Raw genomic sequence first — 27,299 nt, forward strand, 5'->3', positions numbered from 1 at the left:
ATTTTTAAATCACTCGCCCATTTTTATTGTTGTTTCCGGTAAATTGAATTTTCAATTGTTTTTTCTTTAAAATACCCTTTTATATGTGTGGAATACATTGCATAACATTTTGTGGGTATTTGTTCCCTTATCGGATGTTGAGACGCCATTTTTAAACTTCCTGCGCTATGGATTTTTAAATCACACGCCCACTTTCATTGTTGTTTCCGGTAAATTGAATTTTCAATTGGTTTTTTCTTTAAAATACTCCTTTATATGTGTGGAATGCATTGCATAACATTTTGTGGGTATTTGTTCCCTTATCGGATGTTGAGACGCCATTTTTAAACTTCCTGAGCTATGGATTTTTAAATCACACGCCCACTTTTATTGTTGTTTCCGGTAAATTGAATTTTCAATTGGTTTTTTCTTTAAAATACTCCTTTATATGTGTGGAATGCATTCCATAACATTTTGTGGGTATTTGTTCCCTTATCGGATGTAGAGACGCCATTTTTAAACTTCCTGCGCTATGGATTCTTAAATCACACGCCCACTTTTATCAGTTTCCAGTAACATCATTTTTTTTGCTATATTGCCAGACAAAAATGGATATAATTTCTGAACTATTAAAGATACATGCATGAAATTTAGAAACACATTCTTTAGACTATTAGGAAACTTTTCTCTATAACAGAATTTTGTTAATTGATTTCACTTTAAAAAATACGTCCGTTTGTTTGCAAGAAGGGAAATCAGAAAATTATTATTAAATTGTAATTGTTTATTTTACAAACGTAGGGCCTAATATCAAAATTCTGTTACAGACAGTTTTTAGAACATGGTTTTGCAAATACATTGCAAAAAACTGTTTGAATCTATCTTTTAAAATGGTGTAGATATATTGGTTTTACCACAATCCTGCATTGGGTATATTTTTTTTTTTTTTCAAATTTGGGCCCCTAAATAATTTTTTTTTTTTTCAAATTTATTTTTATTTGGTTGAGTTGCCACAGCTATGAGCTCCCTCCATACAAAAAATTAATATTTTACACCAAATAGGATAAAAATTTAAAAAAAAACACCATCCTCTCACCTTAACTAGGCCTATGGAAGAAACTTTCTTCTTTGGCCCGATCTATGAATTCTCACTATAGCCTACAAGGGAAAGAAAACCACGATTAAAATTATCACTCAATTAACAAAAGTTTAACTGTGCTGTTTATGGTAAGATATAATTTTTTTTAATGGTACATATCCATGTCCCTGGACACACGTTGAATACTTTAACATAGTACATAAGTAGACGTTTTATGGAAAATCATTATTTTAGATACAAAACCACCTGACATGGAATGACCCTAATGTTGTTGTTGTTGTTTTCTAATGCCAGGCGTTTGACAATAAAGTCATTTGACTCTTGCACTCCAATATTTTTCAAAGATGACCAGCCACTGAAACACAGATTTTGAGGTGTTCCGAATCCATTTCTTGGTTTGAGTTGCACAATGGGCAGTTAGGGGACTGATATATTCCAATTCTATGCAGGTGTTTAGCCAAACAATCATGGCCTGTTGCCAATCTAAATGCAGCTACAGACGATTTTCGTGATAAATCGGGAATTAACTGTGGATTTTGATGCAAAGAGTTCCATTTTTTCCCTTGGGATTGTGTTATCAAATTTTGTTTGTTGAAGTCTAAGTATGTAGATTTAATAAATCTCTTCACAGAGTAATACGTAGATTTAGTAACAGGTCTGTAAGTAGCAGTGCTGCCCTTCTTTGCTAAAGCATCCGCATTCTCGTTTCCCAGGATTCCACAATGGGATGGTATCCATTGGAATACAATTCTTTTATTGAGTGATATTAATTGAGAGAGTATTTTAGTTATTTCTGCTGTTTGAGATGAAGGTGTGTGTTTAGAGACGATTGATAGAATAGCTGCTTTGGAGTCTGACAATATAACTGCATTCCTAAATTTATTGATGTGGCATAGAAGATTCCTGAGACATTCACTTACTGCAATTATTTCACCATCAAAACTTGTTGTTCCATATCCAAGAGATCTATAAAGTGAGAAGAGACAGCACATAACACCTGCACCGGCACCTTGTTCTCTGGAGATCAAGGATCTGTCGGTGTATAAATGAAGCCAGTTTTGTGGAGGGTACATAATATTAATTGTCTCTAAAGACAATTGTTTCAGTATTTCAGTGTTTACTTCTGATTTCAGTATTTCTTCTGTTAAATTTAGATTATATTCTATACTTAATAGAGTTAAAGGGTTTGGTTTAATTTGTAAGTTTTCTTTTAAATTCAGGATATTGATTTTCTGTTTTAATTCTTGAACAATGGATATGAAACTTTTTTGAGTTTTCAATCTATAAAGAGGACTGTGTGAATGCCAATTGTTTTCTGGTAATCTGATAAGTTTTTCATATTGAATCGGTGCTTTTTCTTCTATTGTCATTTTGATGCTGTTAATATTACTGAGGAATCTCATAGAATCTATTAGCGTTGTTTTGATTCCACCAGTAATGAGTCTGAGAGCTTGGTTTTCAACATATTCTATGTCGTTTATGAAAGGTGAAGTAATTAAAATTTCTCCGCAGTATGTCAGCACTGGCTGTATAAACATTTTGTATGTAGTGTTCAAAGTATTTCTAGAGCATCCCCATTTCTTTCCTGCTAGTCTTTTTTGGAAGGGAGAATCTTTTACGAGCTTTTTCAGAAATGTATTTCAAATGGTTGCTCCATATTAACTTACTATCGAAAATAACTTCAAGATATTTGGATTCATAAGTCCTAGGAAGGTGTTGGCCATTGTATTGAATATTGAAATCTCTTTCTTTTTTTACCGAGAGGACCCTAATGTAATTTGAGTTATTTGCTCTCTATTTATAGGACGACCAGAATGACTTCGACAGACTGACTGAAGAGCCAAGCCTAGAAGTACTCGTAACAGAGCAAAACGAGGTTTTCGCCCAAAGGTAAGTGTGGTGTGCGAGTCTACACGCAGAGAGTTGATTGTGTTTGAAATTTCCATTTTCCTGACTGACTTGAAGTTCGTTCTGAATCATCCTGCATCCGCTTGCCTGGCGATGCGGAATTGCGCTCGGTCGCGGGTTCGATTTCCACTTGGACTGATTATATGATTGGATTTTTTCCGAGGTTTTCTCCATATGTAAAGAGAATGCCAGTTAATTTACAGCGTATCTTCGGCGTCATCTCACCAAATACCATTTCACTATCATTAATTCCAACGACGCTAAATAACCTAATAATTGATACATTGTCGTTAATTAACCAAGTAAAAAAAAATCAGTTAGAGCCCGGACGAGAAGTTATGGCACCGGCTCGAGGGACGCATTTTAGTTCGTTTGCTTGGACTCGCCCTCACACTCAACTGGAGGGGTGTTGGGTTAGTTGGTTACTAGCATTCCGAGTGTTCAGATCGCTCTGCTACTACCGCTATTGCTAATACTGAAAACATTGTCCTTCTGAGCGCCCTCATTATGGCATTGTCTAAGGTGTGAAATCATAGAGTAGTTCATAGTCAAGGACATGAAATAGCATACAATGTATGGAAATTCATGTCAGAAGAGGCTGTAAATGAAATACCAATTCCATTGAAAATTGTATGTGCAAGAGTACTGGCTGCCACTGGTATTTCAAAGCGAACCTTGGCAAGAATCAGGAAAGAAGGGAAAAATATTGAGGCAGGAACAGCAGATTCTTTCTCCAGTCCGGAAAAATCACAGCCGAAGAAAAAGATTGTTGCAGCTGTAGACAGTTTTGATGAGGAAGTCATAAGAAGACTCATCTATAATTTCTACGCTACGCATAAGCAGAGGCCGACTCTGCAAACGCTTCGTCCAAGAATGGATATCAGTGTATGATTATGTGAAGAAACTAGAGAACAATTACATTGAAAGTGAGCACGTGATGGACAGTATTTTGGAGAACATTTCCATAAACTTAGGGACATGTGATTCCAGCACAGATCAGTCGTCTGATTCGGACGAAGAATAAGAATATAAAGATGGAATAGCGGGCGTAATTCCATTAGGTACCTTCGGATTCTTGAGTAGGAAAGTGGTGATACTAAGGTAAGACGAATGTTTTTACAAAGAGATGAAACGGATATGCCTGCCGCTCTGAGCTTGAGAATCGTAACCAAACAACCCCCACTCCTCTACCCTGCTGGCCGGCAATTTAAAACTTCGCGCAGGTTGGTGCCATAACATCTCTTCTGAGCTCTACGTAATTGAGAAAGGCAATGGACTGTTTCCGTGATAGATTGGGACATAGTTTGCCTGTGATATAGCTATAAAATGGAGGAATGAAAGAATATCAGCACTGCAAATGTTATCAAAAATGTGGTAGAAGATCGTGGAATGCCTACAATTGCGTAAAACGATTTTGCTGTTCGCGATTGTTATTGTGCGCTTGTTGGGATTGTAAGGAAATCTGGGGTTTGAAATAAAATTCTGATATTTCTTTCCGTTTCTGCCTTCATAGTTCGTGCATTCAAATTTAACAAGGCATAGCTTTCTCGCTAAACACTTCAAAATTGCTTCCTCATTGTGCAAAGCCTAGCCTCGAGACAACAATGCAGGAACACGAGCAATACCCATATTTAACTTAATGTTAATGTTTTAATACGTTCAATATTATTTAATAGTTTTTGCAAACTCTTATTTTGTTTTAATATATTTCAATTTTACTTCTAATATTTCAATACAGCTTGTCAAATACTGCTTTTAGTTAAATGTCCGAAGATATGTTTGAACCTCGTGACACCAATAAGTCATCACTAATGAGGCAACTAAGCCAAGAGATAATGGGGTAGGGTAGTCAGTTTCTCTCCCACTCCATTGCATACATCGCTGACTAGTAACATATTACACTAATCAGACTTCAGATCTACACAATTCTTCCTCTGACATGGTTGCAAGAAAGCATATTTTATAGGTTCGTTAAACGCTATTGGTCCTATAATTGTTCATTTAGCGTCAGTAAGCGTTGCAAGAACGACCTTTAAAGCTATTGGTTCGTTAAAGCACTCTGTAAACCGTTGCTTACGAGATTACACAAGCTGGCGCATAGCACGATCGAGAGTAGGTCTCTGTGAGTCATGACAATTTCTGCCGCTAGGTTCGCCACGCTGCCCTAAGAAATGATGAATAGTACCATTACAAAGCATTGTGTATCGTGAAAATAGTTCGATTAATTGTGCATTACTGATTGAGTACGAATATTATAAATATGCCAAGCATATTACAGTGTTATTTGAAGTTTGTTCAGCTAAGTTATATTCGAAGATTGTCTGTGTTTTGCTATGTGAAGAAAACAGTACCAACAGGTCGTATCTTTATAGGTTAAGGTAAATGTCAAAGTTCTCTCATATAACAATATATAAGTTAAAAGTGGCGAATTGCATTGTCCGACTCTCGAATGATGTGACCCGAAATGTAAAATAATTTCATGCATTGTTTCACTTACCAAGCATTACTGATCTAGGCCTAATGAAAATGTGAACGACGTGATGTAAACATTGAAGATAATGTTGTTACTGTTTTCCCTTTTTCTTTTAGAAAATACCGACAAAAGTAATGAATTATCTTCATGCTGTACTTATTAGGTAATTAATGTGTATTTGTCTGTATTTTAGACCTGTGTATTGTTACGTAATTATCAGTGAATTAGGTTAGAGATAGATTAATCAGTAGACCTATAGAAATGTTTTCACCACTGCAAGAAAAAATTGCGCAATAATTATACTTCTCAATTATTGTGACGTTCATAATTTTTTTTAAAGAGAGGGAAAAGTTAGGCCTTCTTGCAAATGCTTAATTATGAATTCAAGGAAATTAAAGATAATGCAGTATCTTAATTAGTTGCAATATCTTATTTAATAACAATATTAATAATATTAGGTGAAAAGGGTAGGCTATAGTGCGTTATATGTAAGATGTCAAGTTAATTTATTTCCGGAAACGTTTGGTGTATGAACTGAAGTACAGAGCAGACAGTCCCTCAGTTTATATGTAATATGTTTTAATATCAAGAATGACAGCCTTTTATTGTAATATAATTGAGGAGTAGAAGTTTGCAAATTACGTCTATTGTCCATAAAATATAGTACGAAGAATTTAATAAGCAATCGTGAGTCCTTTAGATGTCCCAAATGTCAATGTCATTTAAGTGTTCTGCTATGAATATTTAGGGCAGAACAGCGCTCCGAGCGGCGGAATTGGCATTACGAGGGAACCACTTCAGACTCGTTTTTCAAGCGCCATGCGCCAGCTTGTGTAATCTCGTAAGCAACGCTGTAAACTTAAGGTCGAAAATCGGAGGGGGTACTCATACGGCTATGCGCAGACACGTAAATTTTAGACAGTTGACGCATGACGTCACCGAGGAAGCTAAACAATTGGCAGTATGAATTAAAAGCAAGCTATAAGTTGTTTTCTAGCAGTGATTCTGGTTACGTGTGCCCTAAATGTGACAAATCTGCACTCATAGTGGAATATTTCCAAATAAAAATGTGTTATAATGAACTGAATTATATTTATAGCAGTTACTGTTGTTAATTCGGGCTTTCACGTGTTTTATAATCGTAGTATATAGGTTATGTATTTAAGTTAGCCCACGTGGTATTAAGTTAATTAGTTTATTGTAAATATTTTGTGCCTAAAAACATATTGCATTATTTACCATGCCCGGTTGCGCAGTGTTTTCGTGTAAAAATTATAATCGTAAGACTAAAGGTTCAGATTTGATTTACCACACCTTTCCCAAGGATGACAGTGTTTGTAAGCAATGGATTCATGCTTGCAGAAGGAAAGACAAAATCAACATTAAAAATGCCACCGTGTGTAGTGTTCATTTTCTACCAGAAGATTATGAGAGGGACCTGAGAGCCGAGCTCTTGAACATTAAACCTAAAAAGATGCTTAAAATTTCTGCAGTTCCTTCATTGCATCTGGACATCGATTCAAGACCAAACAAGATGAATATAGAGGCTTCATCTTCACACCAGCCAGAGTCACCACAAATTACGGTAAGTGACAGACAGACAAGGCAGATTAATCGACATTCAAGAAAGCGAGGGCTTGAGAGATTGAAGACACTATCACCCAAGAAGGAGAAGTTTGATGTTGGTACAATTACAGATAGCACTAGTGACTCAGAAAGACATTTGAAAGCACGGTTAGACAAATTAGAGAAAGATAATAAACAAATGCAGACTGAAATGAATAAGTTAAAACTTAAAAATAAGACACTGACCTTGGCTCTGAGCAGGAAAAGTAAACATATACAGCAACTTGAGAACAGAATTAATGCAAAGGTAAAAGAGAGAGTTTCCATTGTTTTGAGAAAAATTTTTACAGAAAACCAGATCAAGAACTTGTTGGTGACAAAAAAGAAGCCAAAATGGACAAGAGAAGATATAAGCAGAGCCTTGACACTCCGCTCAGTATCGAGGAAATGCTACATATATTTAAGGCAAAGTGTAGGAATCCCCTTACCATCACTGTCAACTCTAGGGCGCTGGGTTTCCAATTCCTTTAAGTGCAGGCCTGGCATATTAAGTGATGTTTTATTTATGATGCAAACTCAATGCAAGAATTTAACAAAAAATGAACTTTTATGTATCCTGAGTTTTGATGAAATGAATGTGGATGCAAGAGTGTGCTATGACCAAGATGAGGATAAAGTTTATGGGCCCCACAGCCAGGCACAAGTCGTAATGGTTCGAGCGCTATGCAGTAATTGGAAGCAGCCAATATTTTTTTGATTTTGAAGTTACAATGTCAGGATCACTGCTAAAAGAAATCATTTTAGAAGTGCAAAAGGTGGGTGTTGTTATTGTTGTGGGAGTTGTAAGTGACATGGGTGGGAAAAACAAGAGAGTCTGGAAGGATTTGGAAGTAGATCACAAGAAAAGTTGTTTTGATAACCCCAGTGATGACACCAAGCGCATATGGGTTTTCCAAGATGTGCCACACATGATAAAATTATTGAGAAACCACTTCATTGACGATGGTTTTACTTTACCCAGTGGGAAGATAATTAACAAAACCTTTATCGAGAATATTTTATCTATGGATGGAGGTGAAATAAAAATCTGCCCGAAACTGAAATATAACCATCTAATGGTATCAGGTAGAGACCGACAGCGTGTCCGTCCTGCATGTGAATTATTTTCAAATCACGTTGCAAAAGCCATTAGTTACCTCTTGCCAAATGAACATGAAGCATCAGAATATTTCAAACTTGTTAATGATGTTTTTGATATTTTCAATTCTAGGATTCCGGACAGTGAACAAATTCCCATTGCAAGTGGTTTTGGCATACATTTTAAAGACCAAGAGAATATCCTAAGGACATTTCATACCATGTGTGAAAAAATGAGAGTTGGCAAGAACACTTCACTGCTTCCTTTTCAGAAAGGTTTTATAATGTCCATTAGATCTTTATTAGGTTGTTTTTCTGACCTCAGAAAATTGTATGGGCTAAGCTACATCTTAACTGCTAGACTGAACCAAGACTGCCTTGAAAATCTTTTCTCTCAAATAAGAGCATTGGGACGCATTGGCAATGATAGAAAATGATTCTGAAATTTCAGAAATTACTGTTGAAAACCTTCCTGAAGCAAGAGTCATACAAAATGTTTCTGAATTTTCCAGCGAAGGTCTACGATATTTGGCTGGCTATATTGCTTTTCGCTGTCGTGAAGTAGATAGATCATTAGGGGATCCTACAGGCCAATTAATTAATTGCATTGCCGGTACATCAGGGCTGGATTGAAAAAATGTCTCGAGGAGGTCTGCTCAAACCATCAGATGAATGGCTATGCACAGTGAAACAGTTTGAAGTAGTGTTTGTAGGTGTGCATGGTGATAAATTAAACTGCTGCAACGTCATTAAGGGCATGTGTAACATTCTCGCACAGGAGTTTCCACATGTACATCCATTAATAATTAAAATATATACAAGAACAAGGACATTTATCCGCATTCGTTCACTGAATACGGCAGCGAAGACTGCAAGAGCAGCGGAACTACAAAGAAAGAAGGCACGTAAATGGCAAGCTTCTGCTAGGCGCTGACAAGAGAGAAGAATTCATTCCAATCTTCAGGGAGGAGGAAAAAGGTATGTGATATAAATACCTACTTAATGATTATTGTGTTTGAAAATATGCAGCCTATTTTCAAACATAATAAAGTGTTCACAACTTCACATATTCATAGTCAATGAATGGCATGAGGTGGCTAGCTTTATTCTCCAACCGACTTCACCCCGTGGAGTCATGGTAATTTTAAATGAGGCTGAAAGGGCTCTAGAGCCAATCTAGGTCCAAAGATGTCAAGCATAATATGTTTGTAACATTTAATATAGTTTATAGCTTTAAGTGAGTTATGTTAATAATCAGCTTAATGTGTATTATAACGAGTATTTGAAAATATAGGACTAATGATATAGTAATATATATGGAAAAATTATGTGCCTATATTAATTAAAATACATAGGCCTACTATCAGAAATAATTAGGCCTACCCATGGCTTTATTATTTCTGCATGTTCTAATAATATTTATTAATGTGTTATGTTTTCTGTCATTGTTATTATGTTAGGAAATTATTAGCATTCACTATGTAATTGTTCTATTTAATAACGAACATTTCTTATGAAGGGTAACTATATTTTCTGATACAAAAATATTATTTCGTACAAACTCTTCTTCAATTTAGAAGAAGAAATTACTTGTAACACATTGGGATAAGACACGCTTAATATAGTTTCCTTTTGTGAGTGGTGCATTTTTCCTCACAAATAAAAGTCAAACAAAAAACAAATTGTCGTTTAAAAGAATTTTGTGCGATAACTTGTTACAAATACTTCGGTGCTAGGAGGCCATAATGCATCCCGTGGCTAACGAGCTTCCGAAGTGACGTCACGAGTTCGTCTGCTAGCGGAAATTGCCGAGTGGCTCTACCTTATAGTAAATCCATATACCTTGCTGTAAACTATTAACGAACCGTAGCCGCCATATTGTACGTATATTTCTTGTTTTTGTATCTGACAGTATTAAGTAATTTCGTGGATATGTTATCATCAGAAGTAAGTGAAATGTAATATACATATCACAATGAACTCGAGATTCGTGTGTGTATAGGAAAAGTTCTGTGAATAAACCGATTTCATTATTATTAAGAATCGTCTGACGTAGAGGTTATGTTTAATATGGTACAACATATACCAAGACCAAGAATACTGAGAGACAGATCGAATCCTCTAGAAGAATACGATAATATTCATTTCAAGGTTAGATTTAGATTATCAAAAGACACATTCATGGTTCTCTTGCATGAAATAGGGCATTATATTGGAAAACAAATCGCACGCAGTAAATTGCCTTGCGCTATTACGCAATAGGAGCGTTTCAGAATGTGATAGTGGATCATATTCATGTTTATAAACCTACAGTTTGTAGAATAATAAGATGTGTGACTGGATTGGAAGAATGGGAGAACAATACATTACTTTGCCTCAAGGAAATTCTGTACAAACAGTACAACAGGATTTCTTCTTAATTTGCAATTTTCCCAACGTTATTGGTGCATAGACTGTAACCATATGAAAATTCAAAGCCCTATTGCACAATTGAATGAGATGTACCGAAATAGGAAGAGTTACTTCTCTATCAATCTGTACCAAGAATCGTTGCATGTTGGCCTGGGTCAGTATTTGATGCCTGTCTTGTGCAAAGTTTGAAAACAATGACTATCCAAAAACACAATATTACCATAGCGACACGCACGTATAATAAGCGAATTATTTGCGCCGGCTACGATGGCTCTGTCGTTTTGAATTTTTACCAACGAGCTAGATACTATAGAGAGGCTGAAGACCTCTGAAAGTTGAAGACAATTGAACATTGGTCCGCCATATTTTGGTTAGTCAAAACAAAGGGGCGTGGCTCGGATGGGATGTTGTAGAAAATGACTGTGATGAAGTTAGTATTATTGTGAATTGAGTTACATATTAAGACTATGTTAATAAGTAAGAAGTAAAATACACACAAAACTTTACGTTTTATAACAGCTGTAGGCCTACGTTTTATTAGTTTCACTAAATATAGCCCAGATATTAAATGACAAGCTATACTCAATGCAACCAAAGCAAAGCACCTAAAGACGGATGAATGTATTCGGCAGAAGAAATATAAATAATTGTTTGACTTCGTCACAAATTTAATTACCTTACAGCTAATCTACCCTAATATGAAATCATGTAATTCAGCGCTCACTAGGTTATTTCAAGAGAGACGACTTATGTAACTAATGGGAGTAAAATATAGGAAAGGTAGTGACGAAAATTAAAAAAAAAAAACCAATAATTAAGTTATTGAGAAAAATTCGTTTAAAATTGGAATTAACACAGAGAACTTTTGAAAACTGCAATTATTAAAACTACAAATAACCTCTTAGCATGCAACATAATAATTAAAGAATGACACTAATAGAAAGTTACTCATGATCATAACTCACCACATTTATTGAAACGATAAGATACTTACGATTAACATTGTTATCAGAAACAACAGGAGCCACAGCTAGGTACACTTCTTTTCGCGTGATGGAGACATCATGTAGTCTAATACAATTTGAAACAAATATTGATCTCACACGTGTCTCGCAACTAAGCAGAGGCTTTTGCAGAATAAAACTGTTCTTACATTATTTTGAACAATAATGACAAGTTGTGTGTGATGCAAGTGCTAACTTTCCTCTTTAACAAAAAGAGCCCTACGCATTAATAAAAAGAAATTTTGAGTAGGCCCTATAAACACAATAAATACTAAACTCTTGATGGTAAAAAATTATTAATACAGATATTTCGCTTATGCTTAGTCCGTCTTAATCTTATAATTCTCTGGGGCAATGGTACCTGTATTGAGAGGGTTTAATTATCCAGCAACGAATATTATGATTTACGGTACATTTGATTCAAGTCCGAGGGAATGAGACATTTTTGGAAATTTTAAAGTCTTAATTATTACATTTTCATTTATAAATCAGCTTTTTAAAAAACCTATAGCGAAATGTTTAAATTAAATATTGATGTATACCAAAAATGTAATAATTTATTTTATTTGCCTGGTAGAGTGTCTTTTTTTTTTTTTTTTATCAAAGATTTTGAATGTAATTTGTAACATGAAAATGTAATTTCCGTTGCCTTTAATGACCTTTAATCATTTTTCCCCCCCTTTGCTTTTAATATACTATATTTAAGAACAATAATTGTGCCCAAAGTCACCTGAAGTGACTGGTGACTTAGGGGAGAGATCTTTCTTAATGAAAGAACATTTGACAGACGATCTTTTCATCATAAAATTGTGCAACAATTTTGATACTTCCAACATCACTCATATATTATTTGTAGGAATGTAACCGTGGGTGGACCAGATTTGTTTCAGTTGGAATATTCAGCAATTGCATGTATATTTCTTTTGACTATAGCATAGACTAATATTATATTCTCGTCAGGATTGCAGCTACCAGTGAAAGGTCTGTCTCATCAGAATTCGACAGTATTGCAGATGACGACAACGAGACTGTTTGTGAGATTTCCAAGAATTTAGTTTCCTCCAGATTACTTGTACGCACTGATCAAAATGACAAGCAGTTGGAATTCGAAGTGTCGCCTTTGGGTAACCTAAAAAAACATGAACAGTTCAAATGTGAAGTTTGTAGTAAATGTTTCTCAGAGTCGAGTAGCCTAAAAACACATGAACGCCTGCACACAGGCGACAAACCTTTGAAATGTGATGAGTGTGGTAAGCGTTTCTCGCATTCGAGTAACCTGGAAAAGCATGAACGCTGGCACACAGCCGATAAACCTTTCAAATGTGATGTTTGTGGTAGGTGTTTCTCGCGTACAGATAACCTGAAAGTGCATGTTCGCCTGCACACCGGTGAGAAGCCTTTCAAATGCGATGTTTGTGGTAGGTTTTTCTCAACCTTGGGACGCTTACGAAGACATGAACCCATTCACACAGACGACAAACCTTTCAAATGTGATGTTTGTGGTAAATGTTTCTCGCGTTCCAGTAGCCTGAAAGTCCATGTTCTCCTGCACACAGGTGAGAAGCCTTTCAAATGCGATGTTTGTGGTAGGGTTTTCTCAACGTTGAACGGCTTACGAAAACATGAACCCATTCACACAGACGACAGACCTTTCAAATGTGATGTTTGTGGTAAATGTTTTTCGCGTTCGAATAATCTGAAAGTCCATGTTCCCCTGCATTCAGGTGAGAAGCCTTTCAAATGCGATGTTTGTGGTAGGTTTTTCTCAACCTTGAGATGCTTACAAAGACATGAACCCATTCACACAGACGACAAACCTTTCAAATGTGATGTTTGTGGTAAATGTTTCACGGACGCCGGTAACCTGAAAAGACATGAACGCGTGCACACTGGCCACAAGCCTTTCAAATGTGATGTTTGTGGTAAATGTTTTTCTGAGTCGAGTAAACTAAAAACCCATGAACGCGTCCACACAGGCGACAAACCTTTCAAATGCGATGTTTGTGGTAAGTGTTTCTCGCATTCGCATAACCTGAAAAGACATGAACGCCGGCACACAGGCGACAAACCTTTCAAATGTGATGTTTGCGGTTTGTGTTTCACGCAGTCTTGTAACCTAAAATCCCATCAACTTCGACACACGGGTGACAAACCTTTCGAATGTGATGTTTGTTGCAAGTGTTTTCCATCGTTGAGTAATCTAAAAACCCATCAATCCATCCACACAGGCGACAAACCTTTCAAATGTGATGCTTGCGGTTTGTGTTTCACGCAGTCGTCGAACCTAAAGTCCCACCAACGTCGGCACACGAGAGACAAACCTTTCAAATGCGATGTTTGTGGTTTGTGTTTCACGCAGTATCGTAGTCTAAAAACCCATCAACGCCTCCACACAGGCGACAAACCTTTGAAGTGATATGTTTGTGGTAAGTTTCTTGGATTCGACATTCTAAAAACCGATCTACGGCTGCACATGGGCAAGAAAACTTTCAACTGTGATGTTTGTGGTATGTGTTTTCGAGGTCGAGTAACCTAAAGAGCCATGAAGGGCTGCACATATATGAGATGTCTTGAAAATTTGATGGCTGGCTAAATTGTTTCACTAGAAGGACCAACTTAAGGGACACTGGGTTGAGTTTTAAAACTTCTGATTTTGATAAATTGCTTTCGAATTCGTTGGATTTATTGTATCCGAACATACAAATCTGTGGTTTTATTTTTTTTATTTTATTGGCTTATTTTACGACGCTATATCGACATCTAGGTTATTTAGCGTCTGAATGAAATGTATGTATGTATTTATTTACACTGTAAGTGGGCAAGCACCCGGTGGCAGTGGTATATACAATATTAACAATACACAATAAAATGATAAGCAATACACAATACAATTTACGACACATATACAATTTTATACACAATACAATAAGAATACACAATACAATTTAACACAATAATAATAAAACATAAAATAAAATACCTAATTTTACAATACAACCTACATAATTATCTATAGGTCCTACATAAGTTTCAATAGTCTTTCACTTTACTCTCATCTCATTCCCTGTAGTGGCACTATGACGCATTTCACTGACCTTTAGCACACATTTCACTGACACTCTGTAACACATTTCACTGACACTATAGAACACATTTCATTGACGCTATAAATTATCACTGATCGGAACTGTTCACTGCACTGTAAAACCATAACTTCACTGACTCACCTCGCTTCACTGATACAACAGTTCAAATAAGTCAAATAATTGCATACTTATAAACAGAACTACATTTAAACTAAACATTTCTAGTCTGAGGCCCTCTTACACGCTATTTTTAAATAATTTACCATTCAAACCAAGGAAGTAAACCCGTCAGGCTAGATAAATACATGTCACCTTAAAAAATTAAATGTTTAATGTCACCTTAATTTTAATTTTCACTTTATACACAACTCTTTAAATTATTCTTGAATCTCCTTAAGGAAGGACAGCCCTCAAAGACCGCTGCAGGTAGATCATTCCAATCATTTATAGTTCTATTTAAAAATGAGAATTTACCTACATCCGTTTTCTGTTTCCCACATTTGATTTTAAAATCATGATCGTTCCTACCATAGTACGTTGGCTTTTCTAACCAAGCCGTTATGTCTACCCATGCTTTCTGACCTAGATGTGCTCTATACAATGATGTTATTCTAGTTTTCCTACGTCTGTTTTCCTAAGTTTCCCATTTAAGTTCTTTTATCGTATCGTTCCCATCTTCTCTTTTACCTTTAACAAATTTAGCTGCCCTATACTGGATTCTTTCTAAGGAATTTATCTGATATATTCTATAGGGATCCCAACACGTAGTTCCGTATTCCATTAACGGTCGCTAGATATGCTATTTCCCTCGATTTGGGGCTAGCCTTTCTCAAGATTCTCATAAAGTGAAGTGCCCTCCATGCTTTGCCTGTAACATTATCAACATGCTCTCCCCAAGAAAGTTTGGAGTTTAAATACACTCCTAGGTATTTACAACATTGTTCTTGCGGAATTACAACACCACTGAATTCGTAATTAAGACTAGTTTCCTCTCGGGTTTTACAAAATGTTATTGATTTACTTTTAAAACCATTTATTTTCATCCTATTCTTTAACGCCCAGTTATAAATGTTATTCAAGTCTGTTTGAATGGCATCTACATCTGAATTATTTCTAATCTTTCTATAGATAATGCAGTCGTCTGCAAAGCCTCACATTTGATGTAATATCCTGGCATAGGTCATTTACGTATATTATAAAGAGTAATGGACCCAGAACGCTGCCCTGTGGCACCCCTGAACTTATATTTCCAATTTCCGATATTTCATGACCTACTCTAACTCTCTGGGTTCTACCTTTTAAGAATTCTTGGATCCATAGCACCACTCTTTTATCTATTCCTAGCCTACTTAACTTATCTATTAATATGTCATGTGGCACCAAATCAAATGCTTTCGAAAAATCAATCACAACAGCATCGATTCTTCCGCCTCTATCTACCTCTTCAGCTAGATCCTGAACCAGCGACGTAATTTGACTATCACATGAGAAGCTTTCCCTAAAACCATGCTGGCGGTTGTAAAACCAGTCTTTCGCATTTAGAACATGACGAATATAATCCTATATCAAATGCTCCATGACTTTACATACGACAGATGTAAGGCTAATCGGTCTGTAGTTTCCGACATCTAATTTATTTCCACCTTTATGTATGGGTACCACTATAGCTGATTTCCAGTCACATGGAATAGCTGCATTGTTTATGGAAACATGAAATATACGCATTAAGTATGGAATTATGGCCTCGGAACCTAATTTAAGAATCTCTGTAGCAATACTATCTGGTCCTCGAGACTTCCGATTTTTTAATTTCGTTATTCTCTCTCTAACTCCTTTGGAAGTTATTTTGAAAGTCGAATTTGGTTCACATTCACGGTCTATGACACAACCACTCCTATCAGCGGGATTATTATTATTATTATTATTATTATTATTATTATTATTATTATTGAAATGAAGGTGATAATGACGGTGAAATGAGTCCAGGGTCCAACACCGAAAGTTACCCAGCATTTGCTCATTTTGGGTTGAGGGAAAACCCCGGAAAAAACCTCAACCAGGTAACTTGTCCCGACTGGGATTCGAACCCGGGCCACCTTGTTTCGCGGCCAGACGCGCTGACCGTTACTCCACAGGTGTGGACTATAAATCTGTGGTGTTCGGGTAAAGGGGTATAAGTCATTTTTTGTTCAGGTGGAATTTTGTTCCCCAGATGAACACACAAGTTAAATTATACAAGTGAGTGTGCAAAAATCAAAGAATACTAGCAGTTGATGTGTTTTATTTGTGTAGGAAATTATTTGCAATAAGGGTTCCAAGTTTAATTTTCATTTATCTCCGAACTCATTTTTATGACTTATCTCCCTTTACCCAAACACCAAGAAATAATACATCGTGTACTTAAAAGAATATAGCAGTTCATAGTCGTTACATTATCACTCAGATAGGGCGTAGATTTGACAACTGACCTTTCGAACAAGCTGCAGCGTGTGCACAATGTGTGTGTCAGATTCATCAGCAATGCTCACAAATTTGACCATATTACACTCTCGTTCAAATCTTTATCCTGGCTGCAACTCAATAATCGTAGAACACTTCATTCGCTCTCTCTTCTGTTTCGAGTTTTCCATACTTCTACTCCAAATTATCTTCGTTCCCGGTTTAACTACTTATCCTCCAATCACAATCTAAACACCAGGTCACAGGAGAGACAAATCCTAGCAATTCCTGCCCACAGAACATCCCACTATTCATCCTCTTTTACTGTCTCAGTGCCCCGTGAATGGAATTCTCTACCTCGGAATATTAGGAGCTGGCAGACAATAACCACTTTCAAGAAAGGGCTAAACGATTTCTTGCGGCAGCAGTCAAATTGAAGTTATAATTGTGATCGAGTTTAACAATTTAATTTAATTTAGGCGTGTGTATCATTACTATTATTATTATTATTATTATTATTATTATTATTATTATTATTATTATTAATCTTATTATTATTATTATTATTATTATTATTATTATTATTATTATTACATAATTATTTTATTGGTGTTGTGAAGATGAAAAGAAATGTCATTGTATTATATTAATTATGTATTATATTGTCTTGTATTGTAGTATTGTATTGCTTTGAATTGTATTGTATTGTATTAATTATGTTATATTCATAGCATTGTAGTAATTTTCTATCATACTGCCAGTTAAAATAAACCATTATTATTATTATTCTTATTATTACTATTAATATTAATATTACTATTACTATTACTAGTACTATTATTATTATTATTATTATTATTATTATTATTATTATTATTATTATTATTATTATTATTATTATTATTATTAGAGAGTTGTTTGTAGGCTCAAATGAAAGAGGAAGGAAGACAGTTTTAGTTGTGTGCATGCGAAGATAACTTTCCTTTGTTTTGTTTCCTTGGTAACAATAATAACAAAGTTGGCGATTCCTCAACAGAAAGCATTTTGTGTTTTGAAGTTTGAGAGTTGTAAATCGGTTGTAACAGTTCAACGTGCGTTTCGTAGCCAGTTTAATCGTGATCCCCCAAATGTCAACACTCGTGGGTCTCTGGCGTTTCGTCAGCCCACGCGAGTTGTGTGGATATAAAGGGAAAAGTTGAGACGGTGTCGGGTGGAGTTCCCGGGTAGCTCAGTGGTAGAGCGCTGGTACGTTCAACCAGAGGTCCCGGGTTCGATACCCGGCCCCGGAACAATTTTTTCCCTTGAAATTATTCAAATCTGCTTTACAGGGAGCTTCACCTCAAAGACTAGATTTGCATAATATATACGTCACTGTTTACGTTAACAGAAAACCACAATTCCAAGTCACACAGAGATTGTGTGCACTCGTTGTGGGTCTGGCGTTTCGTCAGCCCACGCGAGTTGTGTGGATATAAAAGGAAAAGTTGAGATGGTGTCGGGTGGAGTTCCCGGGTAGCTCAGTGGTAGAGCGCTGGTACGTTCAACCAGAGGTCCCGGGTTCGATACCCGGCCCCGGAACAATTTTTTCCCTTGAAATTATTCAATCTGCTTTACAGGGAGCTTCACCTGAAATACTAGATTTCAAATGTTATTTTAAGTCATCGTTTCATTTAATTTAGTATATTCCCTGTTGTTGTTATTATTATTATTATTATTATTATTATTATTATTATTATTAATTATTGTTAGTATTAATTATTAGTATTATTATTAATTGTATTTTTAATTAATAAGTTTATTATTGTCATTATTGAGTGTAATTAGTTACCACTGCCACCGGGTATATACCCACCGCAGTGTGAATAAATACATACATACAACATTAGACGGAAATCAAGATTTTGTGTACTTTAGTTACCCAGTAAGACGCTAAACATTTCTGGCACTTCGTAAAAGGCAGCTGTGAACTTTCTGCCGATATGGTGGTAGTGTGTTATTTTGTAAAACATTTTTCAAATTCAGTTATTCCTCATGCATATTTCAATTTTATAATAATCAGGTTGGTATTGTCGGGACGTTGAGAATGTTCATGTAGATAAATTATTAGGTACACTTCATTTACATCTATTGTCGATTAATTACTGTTCATACTTTGTGTATATGCGTATTGTTAACTTATCAATAATTAAATTAAGTTTTGAAAGAACAAATGTTATACAATGTATTCCTTGTGTAATTTCTTATCGTTTTGTGTTGTGCAATATAGATGGCCGGACTTTATTGTTGATGTCGCGAACGTTTTTGTAACCTCTGTGGTGGTCATGTTTGAGTAATGTAATGTAGTCTCCATTTTATTAACATGTTTTATGAAATCACAGGGTTTTTTTCTGTCATGTATAGTTTTTTTTATATTATGACGTGGTATATGATGTTTGGAAGTTTTGTTGGTAGAGTAAATACCTGGACTCTTAGACCCACAGGTTCCATGCCACTAAAATGTAAATTTGTTGGCCTATATTTTATGTCATTTCACTTTCATAAAATTCCTTATGAAAATGATGACTGTATTACCGTAAAATGGGGTAACTTTGCACCTGCAGGGGTAACTTTGCACCATCTATGAAAAACTTTTGATATAGGTGTAGTGGTGTTTACGTGAACCAAATTTATCTGTTCACCACTTCCATCAATACGACGGCTTAATGTCAAAGAACACTAACTCGAAAATCACAACTTTACAGGAGAGGCAAAAAACAGTTTAATTGTGTACATTTTCTTAAGTTACTGCTTTAATTTAAGAGATATGTTGATAAAATTTAAACCATATGTAGAGAATATAACCCTAAAGACAATACAATACATATTTTATAGAAATATTTAATATTGTCTTAAAAATTAACACATTTTGGAGATAGTGTTCTTTGTTACTAACATGAAGCGTTCAATTTTGTAGATAGTGTTAAAAATAAATGCCGAAATTTTGAATTCAAACACTTTAATAAAAAATTATAGATCTATTTGACAATGCAAATTAATAAATTTAACTTATTGTGGTGAGCAGCAATTATCATATTTCTTCTTCTTTATAAAGGAACATATTAGCATTATTATAAAAGTACCAGTTAATATTATTTATAAAGCATAAAAGCATAATATTAGCATTATTAGTTCAATTTACACTATTATCTGAAATAATAATTTTAACAGTGCACTTATAAAATTATAAAAAAGCAAAGTTATATTCATTTTTACATTGCATTTTAGAACAACAGTGTTTTAAAATAGTTGCTAATGTTACTTTAATTTACCACAGCTGATGAGGGGTTTGGACGAAAAAGTTATTTAACTAATGATCGATTTATTTTAAAAAAATAGCAAAGCCTACAAATTCAGTTGATTTAAAAGTCTATCTGCACATAATGAAAAGAAAATACACACTTAACTCAGATTTTATGCCCTAAATGACATTGAATAAAATTATAATCTGAACATATTATATTTTATTTGATTCAGGATTTTATGTTTTGAATTGTATCAATATCATACCTCTCATATAGAAATTTAAAATTTCCTCTTAATTTTATAATCACTCATTGCTCTTCATTTTGAGATTCTTCTACTACGATTTCCTGTTCTCCATTTTTAAGCTGGTGTAAAAGAAATGGTAATTTCCTGGTATAATGTTCTGTTTACACAGTTGCAATACATTTTTCATTTGATAATCTTGTAGATTTTCAGTGCCCCACGATGCTTTGGTTTAAGCTGAAGATTATCCAGCCTAAATCCACGTGTAATCTTCCTCTGTACCTTGAATTTATGGAATTCTTCATCATAATTGTATTTAAAAAATACGTGTTCACTGTCACATTTCCGATACTGGAACCACACCATATCCAGCCATCTTACAATGTTTCCATTAGTGTCAACTTTCTCTTACATCATTACATCTCTCTGTTCCACTTTTATTTTTGATACAGCTCTGACTATAGTTTATCACCCTGATGGATCATATATTTCTGTATATTTTGCTGTTTTTTTTTTAATGTCCGCATGGACTGTGTCCATTTGTGAATGTCCTGGTTAAAAAAATATGTTCAATTTGAGGTACGTCCAAAACATTCACAGCGTAGAGAGCATGGTTGATATAAGCACATTCCGGTTTTGTCTTCCACAGGTATCGGACATGAAACAGAAACTTTTACCATTCTGCAATTTTTTCATTTGAGCAAAGAGACATGATGGTACCTCTGCAGCTCCCATTTCTGCAATTCCCTAGTTCCGTATAAAATTTTCAGCTGTTCTGATGGCTAAATCATACACGGTCAAATTATATACAGCTAATAATCTTAACATTTGGACTGTAACGCAAAGCTTCGAAATCAAATTTTAAAAAATAAAGATTTTGTAATCGTTTTTTACTTGACAAGCTGCTTCCTTTCTTTCAATGTCGGACTGATGAACTGCCTCTGTCTCTATCTTCTTACGTTCAGACATGAGATCATATTTATAACATTTATAACATTGATCCTTTGTGGGATTATGGAAAGCTATATTAAAATTATTTTTGAAAATGTGACGATAATATGAAAACTTTTCTGCCTGAACATTAACATTCCTGAATTTTTCTTTGTACGATTAATTTTTTTTTTTTTTTTTTTTTTTTTGTAAATTTAAATCACAAAACAGATATTCTCTTGCAGTGTCGTTTCTTGTGCTCTTGTTGGAAAGTACTCTTGAAAATTAAGCAGTGTGGTTCACTATATATTCACGAGTACTTTCAGATTTCTTCACTCCGGGCTCAAGCTTTCCTCTTCGATCAGTATCCACTATGTTATTGTCACTTTTTTCAAAATATAGTATGTTCTATTATTGTGTTGGATATATCAAATATGGCGAGAAAAAACTCCTGCATACCCATACCTTTTCTTTATTTTTCACCAGGAAAAATGGTTTTCGCCTTCTAGATTTATCCATTTTGGATTTCGATTTCCTTCACTTCTGTAAGGCCCATCAAAAATTACCGCTTCAAATCGTTATTCTCAATATTGCAATATTGTTTATGAATTTCATGTCTGTCTTCAGCACTAAATGAGAGGTTGCATTTAAGGAGACATTCTGTACAATCTTTGTCTAGAACTTTTTTACCAGTAATTTCTTTCCACTATTTAAGGACTTGCGGGCTTTCCCTGTTATCTGGCGTTGGAGATGGACTAATAACAGCTATGCTCTTATTAGCTTAATCACTCATTCCTTGCGAAATTTTATATGTCGCTAAAGCCAACTTCACCATAACCTGCAAACAAATGTGGGAGGTTTTGACTGCCTGGATCTACAAGTTTCAAAATTATTATTATTGTTGTTGTTTTATTATTATTATTATTATTATTATTATTATTATTATTATTATATTATTATTATTATTATATTATTATTATTATTATTATTAGTATTATTATTATTATTATTATTATTATTATTACTATTACTATTACTATTGTTACTTATGCTGCTACTACGACCATTACTACCATAATCTGTAATAATAATAAAACTGTAAATCGAACTGAGTATTTCTTAGCTCTAATAAAAGAGTATCAAATTATCAGAGCAATCCTGTGCTGCGTTTCTTACAAACTGTAAACTTATTACAAACTGGATTGATTTAAGAATGCTTATTCAATTAATTAAAAACTTATCAATTCCCTAACAATGAACAGAATGGTGATTGTATTACATTGTTGGTTGTATGTTCTGAGGCAATGTCAACAATAAAGTCTTAGAAATGTTAAATAATTTAGAGACAAAGAACACTATCTCGACTTAGTGTTCTTCTAGTCTATATTTTGTTATTGTCAAAGAAAACTAAGTGTAGATAGTGTTGTTTGACACTTAGCATCTGTGTAAATTAACACAACACTATCTCCAAAAAAAAATAAAACTATTATTTGTAGAGACATATTACTTTCTCACTATATAAAGCCTACTTTGTACAACATGATACTATAAATAACTCAAAAAGTCGATTTCTGGAGTTAGTGTCCTTTGACACTAAGCTGTCGAATAGATGGTATATGTGTACAGTATTTTTCCACTGTTCGTGGTCACAGAATTTTCTATACCTTAACAACAGAACGTGTGCATAATTTGATTGAAATATAGATCAAATTAATTATCTTTCATCAAAGATGTTGTGCACAATCTCAAGATAAGTTATACGTGTATCTGTTCCTTATTCATCCATTTAGACTTTCTAGTTTCGTTTGTGCAGCTGTTTTATCGGCAAATGGTGTTACAGAATAATTTTCTGATCAAGGTGAATTTGATACTAAATTGGGGTTACTGTGCACAATAACACAAACGAAGATTCTTTTAAATTTTAATTGCATTATTTTCATTTGAGGACCTTCCATGAAGTTTAAAAACGCTTACTATAATTCATACTTTGTATTACAGCTAAATTACTTGAATTTATTTTTCTTTTTATTACATATTAAAGTCATACATGGTCTCTCACTGCCAAACTTGGTAACAATCTCCAAATATGCCAAAGGAAAATGCTGAGAAGGATACAAATGCAAACGACCTGAAAGGGAGGATATTATGGAATATGAATTGGAGACTGTAATTGGGAGGCTAAATCTACCCAAGAAAGTATCAAGAAAGAGCTTGCTCATATTCCATTCCAGAACTTAACACAAAATAATATGTATAACTTTTTAAGTTATTCACTTCCTGTTCGCTCGACTTGTCATTCGAAAGAACTGAAAATATTTTTGGAACAACATTTTAGAAGAATGTGACCCCTTATATTGAAATTTTGTGTAATTTTTTTTTTAAGTTTTGTCCGTGTTACTATTTATAGCAGTTTTTGAATCTGTGTTTCCATTTTTCTGTTTCTGATACAGTATATTTCATTGTTTAACACGTGTATGGTGCAATGTAACACCAGCATTGACAAACATTGCACCACCAGTCTTAAAACTCTGGCGGTGCAAAGTAACCCCCAACTATGGGTAACTTTGCACCAATTTTTAGCAGATTATAAATTTCAAAAGACATTTATTTTCGAAGATATGACTGGCTAAATACATTCTCGCATGCTCCTAGAACGTATAAAATAAATCCCCATCTCATTTAAAGACTACATACACACTGAAAACAAATTTTTAACTAGAAAATGGTGCAAAGTTACCCCATTTCAAGGTATATTAATAGAACATGGTCGCCATAAAGCTTACAAAAACTTGAAACCTGTCATGGCGACAGCATGGCCTTTATATCGATTCTTTAAAATCGTCTAATGTTCATTGCCATATGAGCAACTTCAGTATTAATGTTGGTATTTCCATAAGAAGTAATTGATAGCAGTCAACCAGGCAACTCTTCATACCCATCAGTTTTCTTTAATGTATTTAAAGAATTAGAGGGAAAAAAGGGATACAAATTGCAATTTATACATAACAAACTCTTCGCTATCACATATGTTTGTACTTAAGTCAAGTGTTTTATAATGCAGTGGTGTAAAGATCATTTCCAGCTGGGGTCCCGAATTTTGGGTCAGTCAATCTCGAGACACTTTACACAAGGTGTAGGGGAAAAGTTGTTGATACAAGAAAGACAATTCACTGCCAATTTTTCTGAGTTTTCTTGAGTGGGAATAAGCATTTCGAATAGGCTACAATACAGCCTATCACAATTGTTATTATTTTATATATCAGCATGTGCGACTATCAATACCAGTGTTAATTGTCTCACATGTTAAGTAATCACATTTTAAATTTTAATTCAAACTGATTTATTCTCCATATTGTATTGTTACAATTAACGAAGTGCAAATCATAAGTTAACATGCTAATTGATCTGGTCTAAACATTTTTTTTAACTTCAAATAAGAGCAGCACTGGCAGATTTCACAGTTAAACCTTTAAATCTTTAATTGTCTTGTGATTTAGTTCTCCTACCAGATGTGCCATAATCATAAACGCCTAAGAATGATATGTTACATTTGATTTCTCCTGGATTTCTGCCATTAACTGATTTTCACTTAGCCTTTTTGTAGTGTTTTTGAACATACAACAATTGATACTGAGAACTCCGTCACAATAGGCATTACTTATACGGTCTGACTCAAGAAAGAAAACTACATTCAACTGTTCCTTGTATTCTCGAGCTCTCTTGAAGAAAATACGTTCATTTTCCTTCCTAATCATTTTCATTTATAGCATGTAATAAAAATATAAGTGTAGAAAAATCTTCATGCAATTTATCATCATCAGTATTGAGGTGAAGATCAGTAACCAATAGATCAAGATTCCTCCAAGTGAGTAGAGTTTTCAAAAACAGAACAACCCTTCTTTTAAAAAACTGATAATTCAAAATCAAACCATTTACAAAATATTGCGGAACTTTGTTAAGAATGTAGATCAGGTATGCTCATTCTCTGACTCCCGATTACGTTCTGTAATCACAACCTTCGAATATAGAGCGTGCTGTTCCTCATTCGGAGCTCGACGGATGACTGTGGAAGGCAATTCAAGTACTTAGTAAACGCACAAACAGTGCAGGACAATGGCACAGTCAAAACCTTCTGTAAGCCATCTTTCCGTACAGTATGGGAGGAAGACTATTTTTGTTGTGCATTCGGTAAAAACGTAAAGTGTTTACTATGTTGTAAGGTACTGTCAGGAATACTACTGAGCAACATAAAACTACATTATAGGCTCTGCCACTCAGAACATGCCGAAGTGACAGGAAAGCTGTTTTCTTAATATGTATTCATATACAAACATTATTATTATTATTATTATTATTATTATTATTATTATTGTGGTGATTTTATTCCAGCAGAAATAGATATTTTGATAATATAATTTTTCAGGGGTGCAACGTGTTCTACAGCTTCAAGAATTGAAAGCACTTCATGAAAGGCCAAAAATTGTTTTGGAGCAAGTTAGCCTATGTAGTATGTTGGAAATTAGCTAAGGCACTAAAAACCTTCCACGGATGGTGAACTTGTAAAGAGATGTATGGTGCCTGAACAAAATATAGTTAATTACATCTCTGTACAGGAACAGCTTAAATGTGAAATCACAGAACATAGATCTAGTGATTTTAGACGTATTGAGAGTGATATTAATCTTTTTGTTAATCCTTTCATAGTAAATTTAGTACAATCCGTGAGAGTGCAGTTCCAGGACGAGTTAATTGATTTACTAAGTAACGTAGAATTCAGAACTAAATTCAGAAATATGACTTGACAAGCATAGATTTATTTAAAAAATGAATAAAATGAAATATTCCAAAATGAGCTTATTCGCTGTCACCATGTTAGCTACCTTCGCCTCGACATATGTGTGCAAACAATTCGAAAATGAAGGTTGCTAAATCCAAACATAGGTCTCGATTAACAGATGAGCATCTTTAGCGCATTGCAGTAAATTCGTTGGAAATAGATTCCCGATTACTTGCACAAAAGAAAGCAGATGTTGAATAGACCGTGATGTATAGTCGAATATGAAAATGACATTATCTATGATATAATAATATCATAACTATATTAAATATAATAAATAACAATGTAATAATTGAATATTACAGTGTATACTTTTTCCTTTTTCAAATTCAGTTTATTATCCGTATTTGTAAGAGCGTAAGAACTATGCCACGGACGGTACTGCAATGTACAGTGCAACGTAGTTGCGGAGCCCAGTCCGTACCCTGCGTGTTATGCAGTTGCACGTGGGTTTTCATACGCCCATACATGCTGATTGTGGAAATTCGTTATGCCATCTCGTGTGAAATGTGCTTCATCTATAAATAATACTAAGGCAGGAAAGTTCGGATTTGCACCACACTGCTGCAAGAACCACTGACAGAACCTAACTCGTGCAGGGTAATCTGTTGGTGACAGGGCCTGTACACGTTGCAAACGATAAAGATACAATTGATACTTTATCAAAAGTCTCCAGACAGTCGTATGAGGAACATTGACTTGCAACGCTACCCTTCGTGTGCTGATAGAAGGAGTCATGTTCACAGCCTCCAGAATCTCCTCCTGTACTTCTGGAGTTGTAGATCTTGGTCGCCCCCTTCCCAAACCAGGAGAGTTAAATTTTCCATACTCGCACAGACGGTAATGGAGACGTACAAATGTCTTCCGATCTGGACATTGTCGCTTTGGGTACCTCTCCTGGTAC

General features: G+C 34.8%; 2 protein-coding genes across 4 annotated transcripts in view; both read left to right on the top strand.

The window, feature by feature from the left end:
• Positions 1-15,806, top strand: part of LOC138692195 (zinc finger protein 708-like) — a 28,051-nt gene extending 12,245 nt beyond the window's left edge. For both annotated transcript variants that reach the window (XM_069815269.1, XM_069815270.1), the window contains exons 4-5: positions 2,883-2,968; positions 12,539-15,806. In XM_069815269.1, the coding sequence (XP_069671370.1) occupies positions 2,883-2,968; positions 12,539-13,994 (1,542 nt within the window). In that variant the 3' untranslated portion in view covers positions 13,995-15,806. The remainder of the gene's footprint in view (positions 1-2,882; positions 2,969-12,538) is intronic.
• LOC138692197 (zinc finger protein ZFP2-like) overlaps positions 1-27,299 on the top strand; it is a 148,326-nt gene that overhangs the window by 29,523 nt on the left and 91,504 nt on the right. The window lies entirely within an intron of this gene.

This window comes from Periplaneta americana, chromosome 16 (assembly GCF_040183065.1).
Source record: "Periplaneta americana isolate PAMFEO1 chromosome 16, P.americana_PAMFEO1_priV1, whole genome shotgun sequence".
Classification (NCBI taxonomy): Eukaryota; Metazoa; Arthropoda; class Insecta; order Blattodea; family Blattidae; genus Periplaneta; species Periplaneta americana.